A 25,355-nucleotide genomic window follows, 5' to 3' on the forward strand; every position below is an offset into this window, starting at 1 on the left:
CAAAGTCTAGTATAGATGTGGATGATTGACAGAACTTGGGGCACATTTGCACTCTGGCTGCTAGGAAGGCTGGGAAGTGGGGTGTTCCAAATGTGGGAAACTAGCAAAATATAGAGAGGGTATTGTAAAGATGATAGTCTTGAGTGCCAGTGGACTGTCACTCTAAACAACAGCAGCAACAATAACATGCTTTTCTATTCAACACACAGTACATGGGCCAGCAGCATCAGCATCACCTAGGAAATGGTGAATGCCCCGTCTCAGCCTCCACCCCAGATTTACTGAAACAGAATCTGCATTTTAACAAGATACCTCAGATAATTCCAACATGCAGCAAAGTTGGAGAACTGCTGCTTCAATGTAAGAAAATGTGGCTGGGCGCAGTGGTTCACGCCTGTAATCCCAGCACCTTGGGAGGCCAAGGTGGGTGGATCACGAGGTCAGGAGGCTGAGGCAGGAGAATCACTTGAACCCAGGAGGCAGAGGTTGTAGTGAGCCAAGATTGTGCCACTGCACCCAGCCTGGGTGACAGAGTGAGACTCCGTCTAAAAAAAAAAAAAGCAACAATTTTCATACAAATGAAAATACACTCACCTCCCCAAAAGCGGAGGCCAAAGGAAAGCAGTTTCCAACTCTGCTATATCCAATTCCAAGTGCCCACTCTGGTCTAGTTCAGTTGTAATCTTGTCCCGATATTCTATACCTATGCTCTCTAATAAAGTTAACCATCACCAATGCATCCTATATGAAATAATAAGGAAAATGAAGAGGAAAAAAGAAAATACATAAAAGTATATAAGACACAGCAAGGCAGAAAATATAAGAAGCGACTATAGTCCTCATTCCTGCACTTGGTCATGAGGCTATCATTGGTGTTATAATTTCCTTCCTTCAGAAAAGAAGTCATTATATGAAAAAGACACTTGCACACACATGTTTATAGCAGCACAATTCGCAATTGCAAAAATATGGAACCAGCCCAAGTGCCCATTAACCAAGTAGATGGAGAAAATGTGGCATAGATATACCATGGAATACTACTCAGCCATAAAAAGAAATGAAATAATGGCATTCACAGCAACCTGGAGGGGGTTGGAGACCATTATTCTAAGTGAAGTAACTCAGGAATGGAAAATCAGATATTGTGTGTTCTCACCTATAAGTTGGAGCTAAGCTATGAGGACACAAAAGCATAAGAATGATACAATGGACTCTGGGGACTTGGGGGGAAGCTTGGGAGAGGGGTGAGGGATAAAAGACTACACATTGGGTACAGTGTACACTGCTTGGGTGATGGTTACACCAAAATCTCAGAAATCACCAGTAAAGAATTTATTCATGTAACCAGACACCACCTGTTCCCCAAGAACTATTGAAATTAAAAATGCTTTTATAAATAATAATAATTTCCTTCCTTCACTACCTATTCCAGGTTCCCTTGCCCTCAGCCAATACCTGAGCTGGTAGGAGTACATTACGTGATAGAACAATCCAAAAGTATGTTCTAAGAGAGCTTCTTAGTGGTTCTGCCTGTGTAAGCCTGCTCTAGTGTTTCATTAACTCCATGCTACTGAAGACAATACTAGGTGTTCAAAAGGTTCCTCAGGTTCCAGAAATACTCCTTTCCCCCATCATTGTATAATATCCTCTAGCCCTTGATATTCAGGATCAGTCACCCTGCCCAAAATTACCACATCAATTCAGCTTCCAATGCAATTGTGACCATTGTTGTATCCCCTGATGGAAGCGTTTCTCCCTTGACCTCTGAACCACCAAAGCTCAAGGTAGCTGGGGAGGGAGTCAAAGTTTCTCAAGTGTAACCATGAGTATAACAGGAAGAAGCACCACTCCCACTTCCACCCTTTGGTTTTTAGACCATGCATTCTGGCTAAGGGGGAATCTATTTATTGGTCACTGGTTCAGAGCATGTCCCACACTCTTTAGGACATCACTCAGCCGTGATTGAATATTCAGTAAGCCATCCTAATGTTCTGCAAATATGGCAAAATATAACATTCTATAAATATGGTGAATTGTTTGAATTCAGCCAACTGTTGCCCAATGTCTTTTGTGGTAAATTGAGTTCCTTAGTCAAAAATAATATTGTTTAAGATGGCATGGCAACGAATGAGACATTGAGTAAGTTTACTGATGATGTTACTTGCAGAGGCATGGTGGGAAGGGAAGGGAAATCCCTATTTTGAAGAAGTGTCTAATCTTATGAGGATAAGTTATCTCTTTGATGATGGAAGGGGTTCAGTGTAATTATCCTGCCACCAGATAGCTGACTAGTATATCCAGGTATAGGTCACCCTATCAAGTGCTTACGATTGGTCACTTCTGCTGGCAAACTCAAATGTGCCAATAGCCAGGTGAGTCTTAGTGAGGGAAGTTCATGTCACTGAGTCCATATGTGATAATTTCTGTGCTGCCGCCATGATCACTTCGTTATGAAGCCACTGAGCAAGCACCGGGGTGACTGGAGAATACCTGACACACACAGAGCTGGTCGTTGTATCTACCTAATTATTGAGAACATCCTCAATGGTGGGGTTCTCTAGGTGAGCATTCTTGTGGGGTACAAATAACCCTCACACTCCAGGGCCATTCGGAGGCTGGAAAAAGCAAGTTTCTTGGAATCTACATTGGGTAGATGGCATTCACAGTACACGCACTATAAAAATGTAGGCTGGGGCCAGGCACGGTGGCTCACACCTGTAATCTCAACACTTTGGGAGGCTGAGGCAAGTGGATCACCTGAGGTCAGGAGTTTGAGACCAACCTGACCAACATGGTGAAACCCGTCTGTACCAAAAATACAAAAAAATTAGCCAGGCATGGTGGCAGGTGCTTGTAATCCCAGCTACTCAGGAGGCTGAAGCAGGAGGATTGCTTGAACCTGTGAGGCAGAGGTTGCAGTGAGCCAAGATTGCACCACTGCACTCCAGCCTGGGAAACAGAGCAAGACTCCATCACAAAAAAAAAAAAAAAAAAAAAAAAATGTAGGCTGCATGTTCAAAAGATAATTGGGCAGCCACAAGTTGCAGTTGAGCATAGTCTACATGAAAAGGTTACAGATGAGGTCCATTCTCTTTTGACGACTACCCCCCAGTCTCACTCTCCTTCCTAGAGGGAACCACTGTTACCATTTTGGTGTCTCTTTCCATGCCTTTTGTTATGCACTTAGACTATTATACATGTATGCATTGAAAATATACAGTGTTATTTCATATATCTGTGGAATCACTTGATACATAGTATTAGGCAGTTTGGGTTTTTATTCTCTCTACAATCTAGAAATAGTCACATGTCTGTAAATGTAGATAAACATAGATGTACATCATTCTTTTTAATTTCTCACAGTATTCTACAATATGGATGCATCAAAGATTATTTAGCCATCATGTATTGTTTCTTTTCTCTCTGTGTTTCTTTTTACATTAACCATACTTTAAAAAGCATCCTTGTACAAGCCTTCTTGAGCTCATGCTCAAAGGTTTCTAAAAGGCAAATCCAGCTGGGCACAGTGGCTCACGCCTGTAATCCCAGCACTTTGCGAGGCTGAGGTGGGCAGATCACCTGAGGTCAGGAGTTCGAGACCAGCCAGGCCAACATGGTGAAACCGTCTCTATAAAAATTAGCCAGGCATGATGGCGGGTGCCTGTAATCCCAGCTACTCAGGAGGCTGAGGCGGGAGAATCACTTGAACCCAGGAGATGGAAGTTGCACTGAGCCGAGATCGCGCCATTGCACTCTAGCCTGGGTGATAGAGCAAGACTCCATCTCAAAAAACATTTAAATAAATAAATACATGCCAAATCCTAAGTGGGTCACAGTATAGGGATTTTTTTAAATCTTAGTGCTTGTAGCCCGAATGATTTATATTGTCATGATAGTGTCTAAAAGTATTTATTTCCTCACACTCTCAGCCATCTATATTATCAAAATGTATAGTTTTTGCCCATCTATTGAGTATAAAGTGTATCATGGTTATGAGAATGTATTTCTCTGCTTACTAGTTGGGTTGAGTACTTTTCTTATCTTTTAGGTATGGCCATTCACATTTCCTTTTCTATGTTTATTCTTCACCCATTTTTATTGTTTGTATTTTACTTATAGATTCTTGTTGGTTCTTTATGTTCTGGAAACAATCCTTTATGTGTTATCTTTATTAATATTTGCAAACATTTCTTCTAATTTTTATTTTATTTGAACTTTTATGGTTTTTGTCTGATAATTAAATTTAGGTTTTTTAATTTTTTTATTTTTATTTATTTTATTTTATTTTTATTTTTTGAGACAGAGTTTCACTCTGTTGCCCAGGCTGGAGTGCAGTGGCATGCTCTCAGCTCACTGCAACCGCTGACTCCCAGGTTCAAGCAATTCTCATGCCTCAGCCTCCCGAGTAGCTGGAATTACAGGCATGCGCCACTATGCCAGCAAATTTTTTCTATTTTTAGTAGAGATGGGGTTTCACTGTGTTGGCCAGGCTGGTCTTGAACTCCTGGCCTCAAGTGATCTGCCTACCTCGGCCTCCCACAGGGCTAAGATTACAGGCGTGAGCCACCACTCCCGGCCTTATAATTAAATTTGATGATCAAATTTTCTTTCAGGCTTTTGACTTTTAGAAGAAAATTATTGTTTTAAAGGTCCTTCCTACCACCAAAGAAAAAGCATATTCCTATACATTTTCTTTTAATTTTTTATATAGGTTTTTCCCCAAATTCTTTAGATTTTTAAATCCATCTGAAATTATCTTTCTGAATAGTGTAAATAGAGATGGATTATTTTTCAAATGAATACTGAATTTTTTCTATATTAAAAAATACATCCTGGCTGGGCGTGGTGGCTCATGCCTGTAATCCCAGCACTTTGGGAGGCTGAGGCAGGAGAATCATTTGAGGCCAGGAGTTTGAGACTAGCCTGGGAAACATAGCAAGACTGTGTCTCTACAAAAAAAATAAATAAATAAATAAATAATTTTAAAATTTTTAAAAAGAAAAATACATCTTTTTTCCACTGATTTAAAATGACATCTTTGGCCAGGCTCAGTAGCTTGTGCCTGTAATCCCAGCACTCTGGGAGGCCAAGGCAGGAGGATCTCTTGAGCCCAGGAGTTCAAGATAAGTCTGAACAACATAGCAAGACCTCATCTCTATTTATTATAAAATAAATAAAATAAAATGACACCTTTTCATATATTGAATTTCTACATATACATGGATATATTATTAATCTATTTGTCTTTTACTATCTCACCATTATACAGTGTTAATTTTAAAACATGTTTAATTTAATCTTTTCTTTATTTTCAGAAAGCTTCCTATTGAACAGTTTTATTATTTGACCCAGAACAAAAAAAGTGATGTCTATGGAAATGATTCTTTGTAAGTCTGGATTTTTTTCCTTATATAAAATCAAGTAACATTTTTAAGTGGAAATGAGTTATACGAGACATTTTTAAAGCCCCAAATGGGGACTTTTAGAGAAACAAATTATTCCTTTTTTAAAATAGAGACAGTTAATGCCAGAAACCAAGACCAAACAAACAAAAACAAATAAATAACAAACGAATAGTTTTTAGCGTTAAAGAAATCAAGAAAAAAACTGGAGCTAATGAATATTAATGTTCAAAGGGATTCCTAAAGGTTATCTTGGTCTATTTCTCTGCCTTTGACCTACTTACCCAACCTACTAAGAATCTGCTACATTTATTAAAAGATCAATAGAAAATGCCATAGCGGCCCTCAACAAATTTTCAACCAGAATTTTACGAGGATAGAGGTTTTTTATTATCATCTACAAATAACTCTTAATAACACTTCCTAAGTATCTTTTTTAACGTAAGGCATACTTGTTAATTTACCCATCACTTAAAGTTGTTCTTTTTAAGTGTATTATTTTATTACACTTTTAAGTAGTTTGTCATGTACATTACAAAAGCATACATTTTCATTTTTAGATAAAAATAAAACACAGCTGGGCACAGTGGCTCACGCCTGTAATCCCAACACTTTGGGAGGCTGAGGCGGGTGAATCACCTGAGGTCAGGAGTTCAAGACCAGCCTGGCCAACATGGCGAAACCCTATCTCTACTAAAAATACAAAAATTAGCCGGGTGTGATGGCGGGCTAATGGGATGCCTGTAATCCCAGCTACTCGGGAGGCTGAGGCAGGAGAATCACTTGAACCCAGGAGGCGGAGGTTGCAGTGAGCCTAGATCGCACCATTGCACTCCAGTCTGGGCGACAAGAGCAAAACTCCATCTCAAACAAACAAACAAATAAATAAATAAATATTAAACACAACAGCATTGAAGAAATAATGAAACTATCACTTCTTTATTAAGTACTAGTTGTTGATAGGTCAAAATTTAATATAGAAGTTAGCCACTAGATGGCGCCAAAAAGACAAAATTTGTGGTTGTCTCGGTTTATCCCTTTGGGGTTAGTGAATTTCGCAAAGCAGATGTGAAGGGTGGCAGTAAAATTAATGGACTGATTTAGGTCAAGGAAGAGGTGTCTCAGCATTTGTTACTTTCATTTTATCTTTTCAAATCTTGAAGTTTTAAAAAAGATTTTATATTTTAAATATAAATTTTTTTTTTCATTTCGAATCAAATCAATTTTAGGCATATGCTTATCAATATTGTAGTGGAATTTGTCACATGAGAATAATTTTAGATGCTAGCTTAATGTATTATATATAGTTTCCAACCTATTAATAACAACTCTAGATTCCTTGGATTCATATATTCATTACTTCCCTGTCGTCTGTGCCCCCACCATCTCTCCAACTCAGTGATGTCAATGGAAGACAGAACATGCTTTTTTTAGTTTCATGCCCACAGATTTAGAGTTGAAATTTAAAAAGATATAAACTTTTATAGTTCGTGGCAATCATGTGTTTATAATACATTACAGGATAATAAATTTATATGGCTTACGTGCCACTTTTAGGGAATATCTGCTAGCATGGAGGAACATCTAAAAAAATAAAGAGTGTATTCAGTTTTACTGATTTTTACTATCAAACTGATAACATTCTGTTCATTTCTCATGTCTGAAATCTTTCAGAATTTTATTTGCATAAGCTGAAACGAATTGTTGAAATCCAATGTAGATGAACGATTACCCGTCTTTAGTCGACTTTTTTCTAGGGCTACAGGATTATTTCTTGGCATGCTAGGTTCGGAGTAATTAGTAAATGCACAGCCTTGGAATGAACTGCTTCAGAAAAGGCATGCTTCCAGGAACTTGGTCAGTTTTGTTCTATCCTCTCTCTGCTGATCGGGCAACATTTACTATCACGAGAGATCAGCAACCCTGAGCAAAGGTAGAAAGCACACATGGTACTTAAATATCCTCTCCAGCTGGGCCACACTTGGATCACTTTAGGCCATGAAATTGCACCACCTGTATAACGTCAGGCTTCCTCAGAGCACTTTGGCTACTGCCTGATTATGAGAGTAAAGGTCAGAAAGCACCAGAGCTCTCTTATCACTAGAAGTAGTCATCCTTAGTATCTTCACTGCAAATGGAAAATACAGAAACAGTGGTGAGCAGGACTGAGGTTAGAATAAATGGATGGAAAAATTAATCAACAGACAACTGAGATAAGGAAACAACATATCTCTGTCTTGTCAATATTCAGGGATCCAGAAAGTTAATCAAGAGCATTATCTTAATAACATTACGGTTTGAAAATGGGGTATATCATTATTATTCTTTTTTTTTTTTTTTGAGACAGATTTTTGCTCTGTCACCCAGCAACCTCCACCTCCTGGGTAATCCCAAGTAGCTGGGATTACAGGCATGCACCACCATGCCTAGCTAATTTTTTTTGTATTTTTGGTATTTTTGGTATTTTTCTATTTTGTATTTGGCCCAGGCTGGTCTCAAACTCCTGAGCTCAAGCAATCCACCCACCTTGCCCTCCCAAAGTGCTGGGATTACAGGCGTGAGCCACCATGCCCAGCCTACATCATTAATCAAGTTTCTAGTAGGAATATAAGCCTTTAAAAGCCCTTAATATAAGTTAGAACTTGTTTCCTGTTTTTATTCTAGGATACCCAAGCCGCCTAATTCAACAGTAGGGTAAGTAAATAACTTATATTTTCCTTCTCTGTTATAATCAAAGAAAAAATGGACATTTCCTATGTCTTAGAAGTGTGAAAAGAAGTGAGACTTTCCATGAAAACTTTTCTTTTTTTTTTTTTTTTTTGAGACAGAGTCTCACTTTGTCGCCCAGGCTGGAGTACGGTGGTGCCATCACAGCTCACTGCAGCCTTGACCTCCCTGGGATCAGGTGATCCTTCCACCTTCACCTCCCAAGTAGCTGGGACTACAGGTGTGCACCACTATGCCTGGCTAATTTTTGTAATTTTTATAGAGATGGGTTCTTGCCATGTTGCCCAGTCTGGTCTTGAACCCCTGAGCTCAAGTGATCTGCCCACCTCGGCCTCCCAAAGTACTGGATCACAGGCGTGAGCCACAGTGCCTGGCCTGAAAACTATGTTTTAACAGTTGGAAGGAAAGGCTGGTGCAAGTCCAGGGTAACATTACTTTGATTTCTCTCCTATTATATCCCCTGCAAATCTTTTTTAGTAAGTGTTTTATTTTCATATAATTTTAGGTTTATAGAATTATTAAAAGATAGTGTGGAGAGTTCCCATATACATCACATGCAGCTTCCCCTATTGTTAACATCTGACATTAATATGGCACATTTGTCACAATTAATGAACCATTGCTGATGCATTACTACGACCCAAAATCCATGCTTTATCCAGATTTCCTCAATTTTTCCCTCATGTCCTTCTTCTGTCCCAGGATCCCATCCAGAGTACCGCATTACATTCAGTCACCATCTCTCCTTAGGTTCCTCTTGGCTGTGACAGTTTCTCAGACTTCCCTTGTTTTAATGACCTTGACAGTTTTTAGGATTATTGGTTAGATATTTTGTAGAATGCCCCCAAATTGGGCTTTGACTGATATTTTTCTTATGGTTAGACTGGGATGATGTATTTGCGGAAGGAAGACCACAGAGATAAAGTTCTGTTTTCATCGCATCGTAGCAAGGGTACATGCTGTCGGCATGATCTATCCCTGGTGATGTTAACCCTGACCGCCCGGCAGAGGTGTCCTCAGCAGGTTTCCCCATTGCACACACACTCTTTCTTCCCTCCTTTCCACACTGCACTCTAGAAGAAGCTCTCTGTGTGTCTGTGTGCAGCCCACACTTAAGGCATCTGGATTTATACTCCACCTTCTTGAAAGCAGAGTACCTGCATAAATTATTTGGCATTCTACATGGGAGATGTATCGATTCCACTCCATTTGTTTATTTATTCAATCACTTATTTCTCTCAGTATAGACTCATGGAAATTTATTTTGTGCTTTAGTACTTAGTAGCAATCCAATACCACTTTCTTTTGTTACTAAGATTGGCAATGAGGAGCTCTTTGAGTTCACTCCTATATTCCTTTGACATTTCCCCATCATTGTGGGGTTTTGGCTTTTTTTTTTCCCCTTTTAGCATTTCCTTTCTGTCACTCTGCAATAATCCAGGCTCATCTTATATAATAGCTCCCAGAGTGGCCGGGCGCAGTGGCTCACGCCTCTAATCCCAGCACTTTGGGAGGCCAAGACGGGCGGATCACAAGGTCAGGAGTTCAAGACCAGCCTGGCCAACATGGTGAAACCCCATCTCTACTAAAGATACGAAAAATTAGTCGGGCGTGGTGGCGAGCACCTGTAATCCCAGCTACTCAGGAGGCTGAGGCAGGAGAATCGCTTGAACTTTGGAGGCAGAGGTTGCAGTGAGCTGAGATCGCACCATTGCACTCCAGCCTGGGTGACAGAGCAAGACTCTGACTCAAAAATAATAATAGTAATAATAACTCCCAGAAACCCTGGCTCCTTTGATTGGGGACTGGTGTTAGAAGCCGAGATCTGAGCACCCAGTGTCCTCCATGCCACTGGAGTCCTCTGTCAAGCTTAACAGAAATTATTAAGCTGCCATTTTAAAAACTGTGTTTCAGCTAAAGACCTATTCAAAAGGCTATTAAAATTAATGTCTAGGTTTTTTGGTTTTTCTATTTTTTAAAAAATGACAAAGTGAAGAACCCTTGTCTTGAGCTTTTCAAATTCTCTTCATAAACAGTTTGAAAAGTAGAGTCCTTTTTGTTAGGTCATATTTCTTGGATTCACCTTTCTGCTTGTAGCCTGGCAAGTTCCAAGGTGGGAGGCCGGAAGTCTGAGATCAAGGCGTCAGCAGGGTTGGTTCCTTCTGAGGACTGTGACAGAGACTCTGTCCAATGCCTCTTCCCTGGCTTCTGGGCTTTGCTGGTGATCTTTGGTGCTCCTTGCCTTGTAGATGCATCATCCCAATCTCTGCCTTATCTTCACATGGCATTCTCCTCAGGTGTTTGTCTGTGTCCAACTTTCCCTTTCTTAACAGGATACCAGGCATCTTGGGTTAGGGGGCCACCCTGCTCCAGTATGGAATAAGTCGGTCTTAACTAAGTATATCTGTAATGACCCTATTTCCATACAAGGTTACAATATGTGGCCCTGGAGATTAGGATTTCAATATATGGATGGGGGCGGAGGGGAGGAATTCAACACATAAATACTTGGTCTTGCTTTTTTCTACTTAATTTTCTTGTTATGAATAACATTTCTCTATCCCATGGACTTCCTAATTTTGCTTTTCTTCTAGTTTAGACAGCTCCCACATGGTTTTTTTTAACCTCTGCCAATTCTCCAAATGATAGGAAAATTATATCCCTATGGTCTCTTTAACATGTTTATTTTTTCCTTCAGTGTGCTAGCTGTTTTTGGCTTTTGATTTTGAAGCAGTACTGTGTATATAAACAGGCGGTATATTTTGTTGATTGATTGCTTAAAGAAACAGATGGCCTGGGTTGAAAGTTCATTCAAAGATGGTTAGAGATCACTTTGCTGAAGCAGAGTGCCCAAAACAATTCCTGGGAGCCTCTTAAAATAAGACACAGTAATTAAAAGCAACTAGAAATTCTTCCTGTACCATTCTGAAAACACAAAACTCATTTATTTTCTGCTTTATATTTTTTAATCAGTTGTGAAACTTATTTTTATATTTTTATACCAGTTATGAAACTTACTCACTGATAAAGAATTGGGCATGATTTATTTTAAAATTAAATTTAGTTTTGTCTAGCAAAATTAAGAAAATGTCCTGTTTGTGGTATACATTCCAAGAGAATGCTAATTCCATGAGCACAGGGACATTGACTCACTGTCCTATCCCCCAGCATTAGAACAGTTTCTGCCATTAAAAAAAGGGTCCCAATAAATATTTGGTGATTAATTTTTTCAATCATACTTCTTTCTGTTCTTTTCATTTTGTTTTGCTTCCTCAATAAATCTTAGAGAGATCTGCTTGCCATATCCAATTGAACACCCCTACCACACACACATCTGTCGCGGCGCCATGTTCCCCACCTTCACGTCACCTGAGGACCTCTACACGGGCATTAAAGCCCGTGCCCAGCAGCCCTTTCCTCCCACGGTGCCAACCAAGGCTTATGATTCAGCAGTTTTGAAGACAAGAGGTAAAATATGATCTGGAATCAGAACTGTATTAATTCTTATTATTGGGATTTCTTCAATAATAAAATTAAAGCAAGGAGCACAAAAGACTCAAGTTACAAATGTGTGACTCAATAGATCAGGAAACTTGTTCACAGCTGCGACTTTACAATCAGCTGGAGCGCCACCATGGACCCATCAAATCAGACTCTCTGCAGGTGCTCCCAGACTTTCCCCTCGACACAGCCTCCCATGTTAGAATCAGAAACCAAAACGTTGTGGAATTGGTGGTTTTTATTCCACTTCTATTTTCTATTTTTATTTCTTTCCTGTTCTCACGGTTTAGCTTTTAAAAATTTCGTCCTAGCCCAGGTGATCAGCACAAGGGACAGTGTTTGGATCAATCATAGAATCTGGACGTGGGTGCAGCAGCAGTGATAGAATTGAAAGATCCCCATTGAAATAAGATGCAGAAAGCAATAGGAGTAGTTTGTTCAGTCCTTCTTAACACCCTGGAGCACGTTCTCCCAGCTGCAAACCTTGGAGTCTTTGTGAATGTGTTTTATCAGGAATCCCGTACACTAGTCATCGAATCTCTCCCACACTAGACACCTCGGTCTTTGCTGAGGAGACCTACACATGTGCGTAAACAGAGAGGCCACCTCTGGAGAAAGAGTGAAAACACTTGAGAGAGGGACAGAAATGATAGATGGTAGGCAAAGGCAAACTTTGTTGAGTGAGGTAGAAAAGACTCAAGAATTGTCCTATCCTGCAGTTCCTCTATACATAAATATTTGGACCAAAATGCAAGGACAGAATATTGCCATCATCAGCCTCAACCTCAGTGTCTTATTAGCAGACAGTAACATTTTGAAAGCTAGCATAGTGGAGTATGTAAGAGCATGGATTCTGGAGTCAGACTGCATGAGTAGAATTCTGGATCTGCCACTTATTCACCTGTGGTCCATGGGAGAGTTTCTGAACTTCTCTGTTCTGCTTCCCAGTCTGCAAAATGGGAATATTAATAATAGAACCCACTTATCAAATAACAGAGATAAATGTTAGCAGTTATTCTCTTACCCTGCTAGCATATAATGACTGCAATATGTATGTACTTTTGCATATGTATGTATTGCATATAAGTTCAGCAATATGTATGCTGAACTTTCCCATTGCCTCTCAAACCAGGCAGCATTGGAAAAAGGCAGTGAAAGCTGTATCAAGTATACTGGCTGTTAGTATTGAGCACCATGCTTAGCTATATAGCAGAAGTGGGGAGAGATGGTGCCGTGCAAAAGAACTATCAATGTTCTAAAGGAAATGATAGGTATGATACCTAAACAAGTAAAATTTTTATGGCTTTGTTACGTAAATTGTCAAAGTAAATTTCTTTTTCTCAATCCTGAATTCAGTAATTTCTGAAATTATCTGAAGTACATGTAGTTAGCAAGAAATCACAGAAATATGTGTTGAATTCATAACAACACTTTTTTTTTTTGAAACGGAGTCTTGCTCTGTTGCCCAGACCTAGAGTGCAGTGGTACTTTCTGGAACCTCTGCTTCCCGGGTCCAAGTGATTCTCCTGCCTCAGCCTCCCAAGTAGCAGGGACTATAGGCATGTGCCACCACATCCACCCACCCACCTAGTTTTTGTATTTTTAGTAGAGACAGGGTTTCACCATGTTGGCCAGGATGGTCTCGAACTCCTGACCTCAAATGATCTGCCTGCCTCAGCCTCACAAAGTGCTGGGATTACAGGCGTGAGCCACCATGGCCAGCCCATAAAAACAGTTTTCAATGCAGTAACATAAGGGACTGAAAAAACAAGTTGTCCTCTTAATTTCCTGCTCTTCCAAGCCTCTACCTCTCTCCAACCATTCAGTCACTATTAGGGAATTTCTAAAAGATGAGCATACTCTAACAACACTTATAAAAAAATCTTTCCAGGAACTAGTACAGCATTAGGTTTCTACTCTTCCACTTATTTTAATTCTTCTTTATTAGAACTAAGAAGCATGGGCCAGGTGTGGTGGCTCATGCGTGTAATCCTAGCACTTTGGGAGGCCAAAGTGGGCAGATCACTTGAGGCCGGGAGTTCGAGACCAGCCTGGCCAATATGGCTAAACTCTGTCTCTAGTAAAAATACAAAAATTAGCTGGGCGTGATGGCGCATGCCTGTAGTCCCAGCTAATTGGGAGGCTGAGTCATGAGAATCTCTTGAACCCAGGAGGCAGAGGTTACAGTGAGCTGAGATCATGCCACTGTACTCCAGCCTGGGGGACAGAGAGACTCTGTCTCAAAAAAAAAAAAAAGAGAGAGAGAGAGAAAAGGAAGGGAGGGAGGGAGGAAAAGGAAGAGAGAGAGAAAGAGGAAGGAAGGAAGGAAGGAAGTTAGGAAGTTAGGAAGTTAAGAGTGCAGGCTCTAGAATCAGATTGCCTGAGTTTGAAGTCTACCTTTGAGATGTGGACAAATCACTTATTCTCTCTCTGCTTCAATTTCCTTATTCACTAAAGTTGGCATAACAGTACCTTTCTTATAGTAATGTTAAAAATTGCGTGTGATGATATATATAAAACAGTACAGTGATTGGCACATGGTAAGTGTTCAGTAAACGCCAGCTCTTGTTCTTATTACATATGAAGATGGATGTTCAGAACATTCTTTAACTTGAAACTTATCACGAGAGCAAAGCAAGCCATGCTGTTTGGTAAAGCTTATCAAATATAAAACAAAATCTAAAAAGCTGTATTGCTTAAGATGTTCCCTTTCAATACCTTTTTGGTAAGCAAGTACTAACTCAGTTTCAGAAAACTTGATATTTAGGCAGAGAAAAGCCGAAACAGATAATATAGAAATGTATTTGTTGAGCCCCCAGAGGCCAGGAAAAAAGACCAGAAAGAGGATCCAGGAACACTTATTATTTACCTAAGATCTCTCTCATTAAGAAGAAAGGTGAAGTACTAGTGACTCCTATTACTACTGAGAGCACTAGGGTTAAAGACTCATTTGCACTCTGTGTGGCCCACATGCTGCTCCTGTACATGCTCAAGAATTCAAGAGCAACAAGCCAAGTGTGGTGGCCTGCCCTGCCCTGTAGTCCCAGCTACTCAGGAGGCTGAGGTAGAAAGATCATTTGAGCCCAAGGGTTCGAATCCAGCTTGGGAAACATAGCAAGACGCTATCTTAAAAAAAATAAAAAATAAAAAGAATTCAAGAGCAAGCTGAATCTCTCTAAAGCTGTAACTACATAGGTAAAATGTACACCAACATCCATCTCTACCTTGTATTATCTCATTTATATTTATTGTACCTATTAATCCCTTAAAAGACTGTTCTTATTTATGGCTTTTCCTGAAATTTTCAGGTAATCCTTATAGATATGAACTGATTGATATTCCCATGGATTCAAAGAAGAAAGCACTGACTTGGCCAGGTCAGGGTGTATATTACGATGTAAGTATCTTTTTAAATGTGTGTTTAAAAGAAAGTAACAAATATTTTTAGTCAATACATTTATAAAAATCTAGGCTTGACATGGTGGCACACGCCCGTAATCCCAGCACTTAGGGAAGCCAAGGTGGGCAGATTGCTTGAGGTCAGGAGTTTGAGACCAGCCTGACCAACATGGTGAAACCTTGTCTCTACTAGAAAATACAAAAATTAGCCGGGCATGGTGGTGCATGCCTGTAGTCCTAGCTACTCGGGAGGCTGAGGCACGAGAATCGCTTGAACCTGGGAGGTGAAGTTTGCAGTGAGCCAAGATCATGCCACTGCACTCCAGCCTGAGCAACAGAGTGAACTCTGTTTCAAAAAAAAAAAAAAAAAAACTAAAAGATTATTTTCATTTTCTATCTGAATGTAAAATTTGAGATTTTGACTATGATTTACATTTTTCAGTTTTCTTAGCTGATTTCATGTACTATTGGTAGTTATGGAACATTCCACAGTTACCAAAAAAAAAAGATTTTCCCCAGGAAGATGGTGGAGGAGGGCTGCATTTCTCACACTGTGTTCCTCCAACCCTATTCTTACAACTTACAATGCATCCAGTCACTCCAAGTATGCAGAGAGTAAATGGGAGATTTCCAGAAAGATTTGCAAGCTATTATTGTTCCAGCCATTATTATCATATTGGTGTCAAGTCTAAAATGAAATAAAACAATAGCCACCATTTATTGAGAAATTGCTACACACCTAACCACTCTAAATACATCATTTAACCCTTTCAATAACCTCCTAAGGTTAGCATCATCATTTCCATTTTATAGATAAGGAAACTGTGACTCAGAATTTGTGACTATGTCATTATCACAGAAATCAGGTTTGTGAAGTTCTAGTCTCTGACCCATAACTCCACATGGATAAAAAGAAAATTATAAATCAAGAGGGAAAATATCTAGACGTTTGAAAATAATAATAGCTAACATGGTTGGTGAGAAGCAGTGCCAAGTGTTCTCCACGTATTATCTCTTGGCATCCAGCAATCCATGAGATAGGCAAGTGATAATTTTGGGAGGTTGAAAACATTTGAATTTTACTTGGCAAACCATTATGACAGGCCCAGCATGTGGTCACCGCTATGTCACAGAGTCATCTATAAAGTAAGTCATTTCTCGTTTGTTTTTTTTAAAGTTAAATGTCAAAAAGAATTCCTAACGAAGCGTCTGTTTTACTGGATCTCTTTCAGTTTTTAAGCAAAATCTATATCTAAACAACCCAGAAATATGAGAAGTTATTCTAGAACCCATCCTATCATTACATGTTCTTATAGCCAAAGGCTCCAGATCTGTAGCTAAGTTTCTTCCTAGTCATTAAAATCCTGTTTTCCTCATGTCACATTCCTTAGCAGCCATCCTGAATAGCTCCCCTCTGCCTGAGTGTAAATCCCGATGCTTTAACTGAGGTGCAGAGACCCCTCAGGATCTACCCTTACCTCCAGCCTGCAGCCTGGCCCCACCCGCTGGTTCCCAAACAGGTTCATGCCATTTCCCTTCCTGGAATGCCCTCCTCCCAAGGCCTCTCTACCCAACACTTGCTAATTCAAGGCTCAGCTTAACCCTCCTTGTTTCTGTTATGTAGCAAAGAGAACCAGGTCAGGAGACCTGTGTGCTTGCTGGTCACTCCTCTGTTGCCATTTGCTGTGTAAGCGATACTAGGCAGATTATTTCCCTTTTCTGAGCTTTAATTCATATCTGGGTAATTTCACTAAAATCTGTCCTGTAAATTTCACAAGATATGAGGATCATATGAAAGATTCAAAACTAGAAAATACTATAATTTATAAGGCATTATTATTACTCCAGCAGAAATGATACCTCCCTCTTCTGACTTCTGCCACACATACTATAACCAGCAACTTTTCACGTATTTCATATTTCATCAACTAAATTATGAGTTATTTGAGAACAGAATATGTTATTTGTATATCCCCACAGTGCGTTGTACATAAATATTTTTGGCTGATTCATTTATTTATTTCTTATTTCTGATGATTAATCCCACTTTCTTAATCTTTATTAACTGCTCTTAATTTTCAACCTTTCACATTTTCTTCTGGCTCATCCCTAACTCTAATCAAGTTTTGCATTTCCCCGGACAAAGAAGTAAAATTAAAATAGATACTGAGCTTCATGGGAGTAACTCATGACTCACCTTTTTTTTTTTTCTCTAAGCTCTAGGATAATACCCTATACTTGTCCTTCCTATTTTTCCTGCCTTTCATCATTTAATTGGGGGAGGTAATTTACAATGTTCTTTATCTACAATGTTCTATTCCTGTTAAAGGATTTTTTCTTTTTAAGAGACAAGGTCTCATTATGTTGCCCACTAACCAGAAAGGGGGAATTGTTAAGTATAGCCTACAGCTGCCTCCTCATGTCTTTTAAGTTTGGCCTGAAGATTTCTCCATACAGAATGAACTGCAGCCTAACTGGATGCATAAACAGACTGTAACCTACTCTTGTGCCAATCACCTAGTTTTGGCCAATCAAAGGCAGCCAACTGTTCAAACCGTGTTCAAATAAGACAAACATTAAACTGTAACCAATCTGGCTGTTTCTGTGTCTCACTTCTGTTTTCTATAGGTCACTTTCCTTTTTCTGTCCATAAACCTTCTTCCACCACCTGGCGGTGGCAGAGTCTCTGAACCTATTTTGGTTTGGCGACTGCCCAATATATGAGTTGGTTTTTGTTTAATTAAATGCTTTAAATTCTAAAATATATAAATAAAAATGAGAAACAAAAGAAAAAGAGATGGCCAGATGCAGTGGCTCATGCCTGTAATCCCTTTGGGAGGCACTTTGGGAGGCCAAGGCAGGTGGATAACTTGAGGTCAGGAGCTTGAGACCAGCCTGACCAACATGGTGAAACCCTGTCTCTACTAAAAATACAAAAATTAGCTGGGCATGGTGGGGCATGCCTGTAACCTCAGCTGCTCAGGAGGCCGAGGCAGGAGAATCACATGAACTCGGGAGGCAGAGGCTGCAGTGAACCGAGATGGCACCACTGCACTCCAGCCTGGATGAGAGTGAGACTCTGTCTCAAAAAAAAAGAGACAGATTCTGTCTCATGCTGCCTTTCTCAGGTCTATTAATTATTTAACACCAGGCTGGAGTGCAGTGGCTGTTCACAGGTGCAATCATGGCACACCGTATCCTCAAACTTCTGGCCTTCTGCATCCTCCTGCTTCAGCCTCCTAAGTATCTGGGACTACAGCTGTGCAGCACCACACCAGGCTCAGGAGGATTTTTTTTATGGTATTTACCTTTCCTGTTGCCAGAGCAGTGGTCCTCAACCTCGGCTGCACATTAGAATCGCCAGGGGTGCAGGCTGCACCCCACACCAATTAAACCATTCTCTGAGAATGGGACTCATAGCAAGAATGCCTTGTTTTTCAAGGACTTGTAACTTGCATTTCTGGGATAATAGTCTTCTCTCTCCTTCTGCTCTACCCAGGGAAGGAGAAGGGACACTACTAACTTGATAAGCAGGTCCAAAAATGTGTCACTTCGCTGCAAAACAGAAAACTCCGGGAACCATATGTTAGTACTTTCCATCCAAGCCAATAAGAAAATATGTATAACATATGGCTCTAAAACTTACCAGTTCTGTGACCTGGGTAACATACTTAATCCTTCAATACCTAGCTTCCACGATATTGGTACATAATAAATATTAGTTCATAATAAATATTAGCTGCTATCAGTATTATTATTCCAATGGTTATAAAACTTTGTTGACCTAGCAACAAAGAAATGATAACCTTGGAAAGGAGACTATTCCACATAAGAACGTTAACCTTTTAAAAATTAAGTCCCAGGGCTTCATGTTAACAGTGTGTTAAATGTCGTTTTTCCCTCCTCCTTTCACATTGCATGTGGATGCAGCAGCTGTGCCTTCAGCAGCTACTGAGATCAGAGGCCCCTTTCCCACCCAGACCCCAGAGCTGCCCTAGCTTTGCCTCTTTGGACTGGCCCAGTTTTCCCCACCAGAGTCATTAGTGATCATTGTACTTATCACTCTATTCGGGGACTCTCTTGCTACCCTTCTCTTCCCGCTGAGATCTCTTCTCACTGACCGTTTCCATCCATTACCAAACCAATCAACATTCCTTTTCCTTTTCCAATTGGCAAACATAAATAGGTTTTATTTTTATTTTGAGATGGAGTCTTGCTCTGTCACCCAGGCTGAAGTGCAGTGGCACGATCTCGGCTCACTGCAGCCTCTGCCTTCTGGGTTCAAGCAATTCTCCTGCCTCAGTCTCCAGAGTAGCTGAGCCCACAGATGTGTGCCACTATACCCAGCTACTTTTTGTATTTTTAGTAGAGACGGGTTCACCATGTTGTCCGGGCTGGTCTCAAACTCCTGGCCTCAAGTGATCCTCCCTCCTCAGCCTCCCAAAGTGCTGGGATTACAGGTGTGAGCCACTGTGTGCGGCCCATACATAGGTTTTAATACTTGACTCTTCTGGGCTGTTTGTTTCATTGCTTACTCAAGTGAAGACTTTTGTCCTATTTCTCAAGAACTTGAATGTCTAGCCTTAGCTTTTAGGATATGAGAATAGTCTCTAGGATGAAATCTACCTTGTAATCATTTTTTGATAAGATGATATATAATCACAAAGGTCAAGTGCCATAAACCTCCTTACCTTGGACTTTTTGAAATGTTTTTAACAAAACCATTTTCAAAGCCTCACTGAGAATAACACAGTGTTCATTAAAACCCAGCTTTCTGCAAACCTAAATATTTGGACAGACCCTTGGCTTCCCTTTGAAAGAGAGCTCACCGATATCACCCCTTCAAAAGGGAGCAGTTTTTCTTCTTGATCCACCTGCCATCTTTCCAATCTAAAATACCCATTCCCATCCTAGAGATACTTTCCTCATTCCAGGGACAGTTCTCTCTCCAACATACCACCCATACTCCACACTCATCCTTAAGTGGCCGTAATGAATTTGGTGATCATGCAGGACCTCCTTTAGAAAGGAGTCATCTTACCAAATAACTGGACGTCCACAGTGCACCTCTCCGTGGCTGCCAGCACCCTGTGCCCCCTCCCACCTGCTCAGGCCCATTGACAGACAAGGTGCCCAGAATGGGAAACAAACTGTCTGTCTCTCTCCTCATCTTCTGTCTCACACCCACAATGTTCCCACCATTCCATCTCAGGCAGTGCTGTTATCCAACCAGGTGTCCTCTTCTCCCTTCAGCCTTCTCTCTTTCCTAAGCCCTGACTAGATGCCAAAAATAATTCTCTCTGCCAGTCTCTCATTTGCTCCCTCGCTCCGTCTCTCTCTCTCTCTCTGTCTTCATTCCAGATGTAAATGAACGAAGTGCCTTACCATAACCTGTTAGTGTAAAAATGGTGCTAATAGAATTAATTAAAATATCTAATAAAGAACCAGTATTCCCAAATGCTAACATCTCTGCAAATGGCAATGTGGTCTCCACAGTAAACCTTTTAACCTCCCCTATTTAACCTGGTTAAGCCCCATCATTCAAGACTAAAATAAAACAAAAAAAAACTGTATTTGCTTTTTTTGTTTCATTTAATATATTACAACCATGTTATTTTAGTGACAATTTATGGAGTTTTGCTGCCTAGCACAGAACTCTCAGAACCTTGTACATGGTTTTGCATGCAATAGGTATTCAGTAAATGTTTATTAAATAGGTTATGAGTTACGTATCTTATATGAGCTATGCTGGGAATGTAACCACCATTTATATAGTACTATTCCTCTGAGAATATATTCCAAATTCAAAACAACTAATGTCACTTCTTTGTAGACTGGAGTGTCTGTCTAGAAACTAACATCTCAGGAACTGGAATTCCTTTCTGCTGTGGGCTTATCTTCCATATCAGATACAAACTGTACCCTGAGTTTAGTGTATTGAGCCAATGAATACCTTTGGAGTGAATGATTTCCACCACCCCTCTCTCACTGTCCTCTCAGAGTAACATCCCTTTAACATACTGAAAACTGGCCAGTTCCCCTCTCAAATGTTTCCTGCCTCTTTAGCCCCTTCTCAAGACATCACAGGCTACAATAAAATTTCACATTGCTTATTTCCTTTCCCGTGCCCTTGAATGTGTTTCAGTAGGTCTCTGTTGTTAGTTCAACCAGTGTAAGACACAAGATTAATCCAGCCCCGTAGAACAATATTTTTTTAAAAGTCCTTCTTGGCTGGGCATGGTGGCTCATGCCTGTAATCCCAGCATTTTGGGAGGCCGAGGCAGGCAAATCACCTGAGGTCAGGAGTTCGAGACCAGCCTGGCCAACCATGGTGAAACCCGGTCTCTACTAAAAATACAAAAATTAGCCGGGCATGGTGGCGCACATCTGTAGTCCTAGCTACTTGGGAGGCTGAGGCAGGGGAATCACTTGAACCTGGGAGGCAGAGGTTGTAGTGAGCCGAGATCACACCACTGCACTCCAGCCTGGGGGACAAGAGCAAGAGCAAGACTCTACCTCAAAAAAAAAAAAAAAAACAGTCCTTCTTATTTCCAAGTAAGCTGGCTCTGCAAATAATGAAAAAGATAAGGAGCTCAAAGGGGGCTTTCTTTATCCCTGAATAAGTAAGCCACATATTTGTTAAAGGTTTATAGGGGTAGCAGTGCCTTTTACCATGATTACTGTATATGTAAAATGGGATCACTCTAATCTCACAGGGTTGCTATGAATAGCATAACCCTTAGGCCCAGGAACTTTAGAAGACCCCACACTTTAGAGGGCCAGTTCTGGCCTTCCTCTGGCTGTGGCCCTTTCTGTGGAGCAAGAGGATATGTTCACCTGGAGCCCATGCTCCTCTGTCTCCCTCCCCTAACCATGATCTTGAACCACAGAATTCCCTGACCAAATGGCTTTGAACCCAATCCTAGGCCCTTCTTGGGGTCTCTTCCTCAAGTCCATCTTCCCAAGGGTTGGCAGTGCTGCCAAGCTGGTATATACCTCATGGCCAAAGGAGTGACCAAAACATGACTGCATGCCTGTTTGCTAGAAGTGGGGTGGTGGGTAAATGGGGCGGGTAAAGAAGAAAGCAGTCAGGGTGCTGAGGCCAGGGGCCAGCGGCTGGCTCTTCCCGAACCACCCTGTCCCAGTGCAGAACTCGAAGTAGTCCAAGAAGTCCAAATTTAAACCTGGTCTTCCGGGTTGTTCCAGAGATATTTTGTCAAAGCAGGGGAAAGGAACATATTTTATTTAACATTTATTTACTTGATTTATAAATGTAACTATTTAGTCAAATGGAATACAGACTTCCATTTGTACTTTCATCCCAGGCCCTCAAGTGTTAAGGGTGGGCCTGGCTGTGAGGGCACCCAGCAGCCTAATGTTGAAGAAATGCTAGTTCCACACTTGCTACCACTATCCATACCTCTGCTCCTGCTGTTCCTTTGGCCTCCACATCTCTGCACATCATTAAGGCCCAGTTTCTGCATATAACATGACATGGCCTCTTGTCTCCACCCTCCCTCCCTGTTTCCCAGCTCCACTTCCCCATTCAGGTGAATTCAATCTCTCTCTTCTTTGAACTTTCAAATAATTGTGTCTCATGGTCGAGCATGGTAGCTCATGTCTATAATCCTAATGCTTGATAGGCTGAAGTAGGAGGATCTCTTGAGGTCAGGAGTTTGAGATCAGCCTGGGCAACATGATGAGACCCTGTCTCTACAAAAAGTATTTTTTAAAGAAAAAGCCGTGAGTGGTGGTACAGGCCTGTAGTCCAGGTTGTTCAGGAGGCTGAGGCCAGAGGATCACCTGAGCCCAAGGGTTGGAGGTTTCAGTGAGCTATGATTGTACCACTGCACTCCAGCCTGGGTGGCAGGGTGAGACCCTGTCTCTGGAAAAAGAAAAAAGAAAAAAAAAAAGTGTCTTTACTTCTTTTATGACAAAGGATTACTTTTTAAAATCTTTTTGTCAGTTGTGTTTCATGCTTTATCTCCCCTACTAGCCAATATGTTCCTGGATGGCAAGATTTGTTTCGGATCCATGCTCGTTTCCAGCCACTACTGTGCACATATATAGGTGCTTAGTAAATACTAAGTATCATAAGAGAGATACTGAGAAAAGGTGAATTTCTAAGTAACCAAAAAGACTGCAATGAAACTCTCTTATTCACTCATGTTTACATGCATAGCTCTTTTGAAAATATAAAATAAAACTCTATAGTTACATCTGAAGAATGAAAATTTTATTTGAATTTGAGTGATTTAAACTTCGTTGGAAATTCATAAAGGACATCAAATGGTTTCATTTCAGGCATGGAAGGAAAAGTAGAAGGCACACAATTTTAGCTAAACTTAGCCAAAAGACCACCTCAGAGCCCTTTGTATTGCTAATAAAATTTCACTGGAGGTAGAGTATTCAGGGATATTTCTCCAATACACATTATCAAAGTCCCTGCTAAGGCAAAAGACTTTTAGAAAAGACCTTACCATTTATTTGATAGAATATTGTGTTTAACTCTATATATGTTTCCAATTATAGCAATTAGTAATTAACTAGTAACTAATGACAAAAAAAAACAGTATCTGACGTCAGCCTGGAATTTCCTTTGCCTCTTTCCTGCTGAGATGATGAATCAGCTCTTATTCTACTAGATGATATTAACAGCAGTAATCTTTATGTTCATATTTTAGTTTCCCAGAGGTGTTGAGAAAAATAAGCCAATATTCTACCCAAAACCTCCTAAAACCTTCGCTCCTAACACTTCTTTAAATTCATGGGACCCTATTTGCTCTGCCAAAGAAGCCAACATACAAAGAAATCTTGAGAGGTCCCACTGGCTCACTTCGTACACTCATGATTTTACAGGTATGAGTTCACTTTCATACAAGTAAAAATTAGAACAAAATTGGAATATTTAACAAATGCTACGACAAGCTTTCAACTTCTCATATTTTTGCCTTTTTCTCAATCTAAGTATTTAAATCCTAAGTAATAAGAATTAAGGTGGGTGGTAAATTTCTCTTCATAGGTAGCTGGGAGGTAGGGTTGGTTTTCATTTTATTGGTTCTAATTATATTACAAAGGGAATGGGTAAGTTTTCCCATAAAGGGTAATATAACTGCCGTTCTTCGTTTACTCTAACAAAATAATAAGATGATGTTTCCATTAAGGTCTGGGGCCCATGGACCCCCTTGAACTGGATGATTACCATGAAAAGATGGTAGCAGAGTTAACAGGAAAGATAGGATTTGACCCAGAGCCTGTAAGTAATTGCAGTCAACTCTCAGTTATTTGGGGGGAGAGTGCTGGGCTCCTTCTTGCTTTGCCACTTTTTGTGTCTTGGGTTTTGCAACCAAGTTAGCAAATGGAAATGTTTACTCATTTTAGAAGTGAATTCTGAGTTGATTTGAACTGGTTTGAATACTTTGTCTGCTGTTTGGGAAAACAAGCAAGATTTCTTTTCTTGGGCCAGGCGCGGTGCCTCACACCTGTAATCCCAGCACTTTGGGAGGCCGAGGCGGACAGATCACGAGGTCAGGAGTTCGAGACCAGCCTGGCCAATATGGTGAAACTCTGTCTCTACTAAAAATACAAAAATTAGCCAGGCGTGGTGGCACTCGCCTCTACTCCCAGCTACTCAGGAGGCTGAGGCAGAAGAATCGCTTGAACCTGGGAGGCAGAGGTTGCAGTGAGCTGAGATCGTGCCACTGCACTCCAGCCTAGACGACAGAGCAAGACTACGTCTCAAAAAAAAAGAGATTTCTTTTCTTCTTCAGAGTGGTTTTTTTTTTTTAACAGATTTTCTACTATGCTACTGTTGCTGAAATAACTTACAAAAGAAGCGGTTTACAAAAGAATTTAACTAGTAATTTAATGAGATTCCTAGTAAATTCCGTAGATCTTTGCTTTTTTTTTTTTTTTTTTTTTCTTGAGACAGAGGCTCACCCTGTTACCAAGCTGGAGTACAGTGGCACGATCTCAGCTCACTGCAACCTCCGCCTCCTGGGTTCAAGCGATTCTCATGCCTCAGCCTCCAGAATAGCTGGGATTACAGGCACGCACCACCACACCCAGCTAATTTTTGTATTTGTAGTAGAGACGGGGTTTCACCATGTTGACCAGGATGGTCTCAATCTCCTGACCTTGTGATTCACCCGCCTCGGCCTCCCAAAGTGCTGGGATTACAGGCGTGAGCTACTGTGCCCAGCCCTTTGCATATTTATATATCTTGTACATTACCATTGCTTTTGAAGAAATAAAGGCTTCCTCCTGGTATTCATAATAATTGAGAGCTGGCTGAATTACAATGAAAAGCCAATACATTCTCTGCAG

General features: G+C 40.5%; 1 protein-coding gene across 2 annotated transcripts in view; it reads left to right on the forward strand.

Annotated features, from left to right (window-relative positions):
- Window positions 1–25,355, forward strand: part of SPMIP4 (sperm microtubule inner protein 4) — a 44,812-nt gene that overhangs the window by 15,530 nt on the left and 3,927 nt on the right. Inside the window, exons 4-10 of one of the 2 annotated variants that reach the window (XM_054559366.1) lie at window positions 5,316–5,387; window positions 8,067–8,096; window positions 11,416–11,597; window positions 14,939–15,027; window positions 23,714–23,888; window positions 24,194–24,285; window positions 24,496–24,588. In XM_054559366.1, coding sequence (XP_054415341.1) covers window positions 5,316–5,387; window positions 8,067–8,096; window positions 11,416–11,597; window positions 14,939–15,027; window positions 23,714–23,888; window positions 24,194–24,285; window positions 24,496–24,588 — 733 coding nt within the window. The remainder of the gene's footprint in view (window positions 1–5,315; window positions 5,388–8,066; window positions 8,097–11,415; window positions 11,598–14,938; window positions 15,028–23,713; window positions 23,889–24,193; window positions 24,286–24,495; window positions 24,589–25,355) is intronic. The other variant, XM_009242938.3, reaches the window with a different exon arrangement.

This window comes from Pongo abelii, chromosome 6 (assembly GCF_028885655.2).
Source record: "Pongo abelii isolate AG06213 chromosome 6, NHGRI_mPonAbe1-v2.0_pri, whole genome shotgun sequence".
Taxonomy (NCBI): Eukaryota; Metazoa; Chordata; class Mammalia; order Primates; family Hominidae; genus Pongo; species Pongo abelii.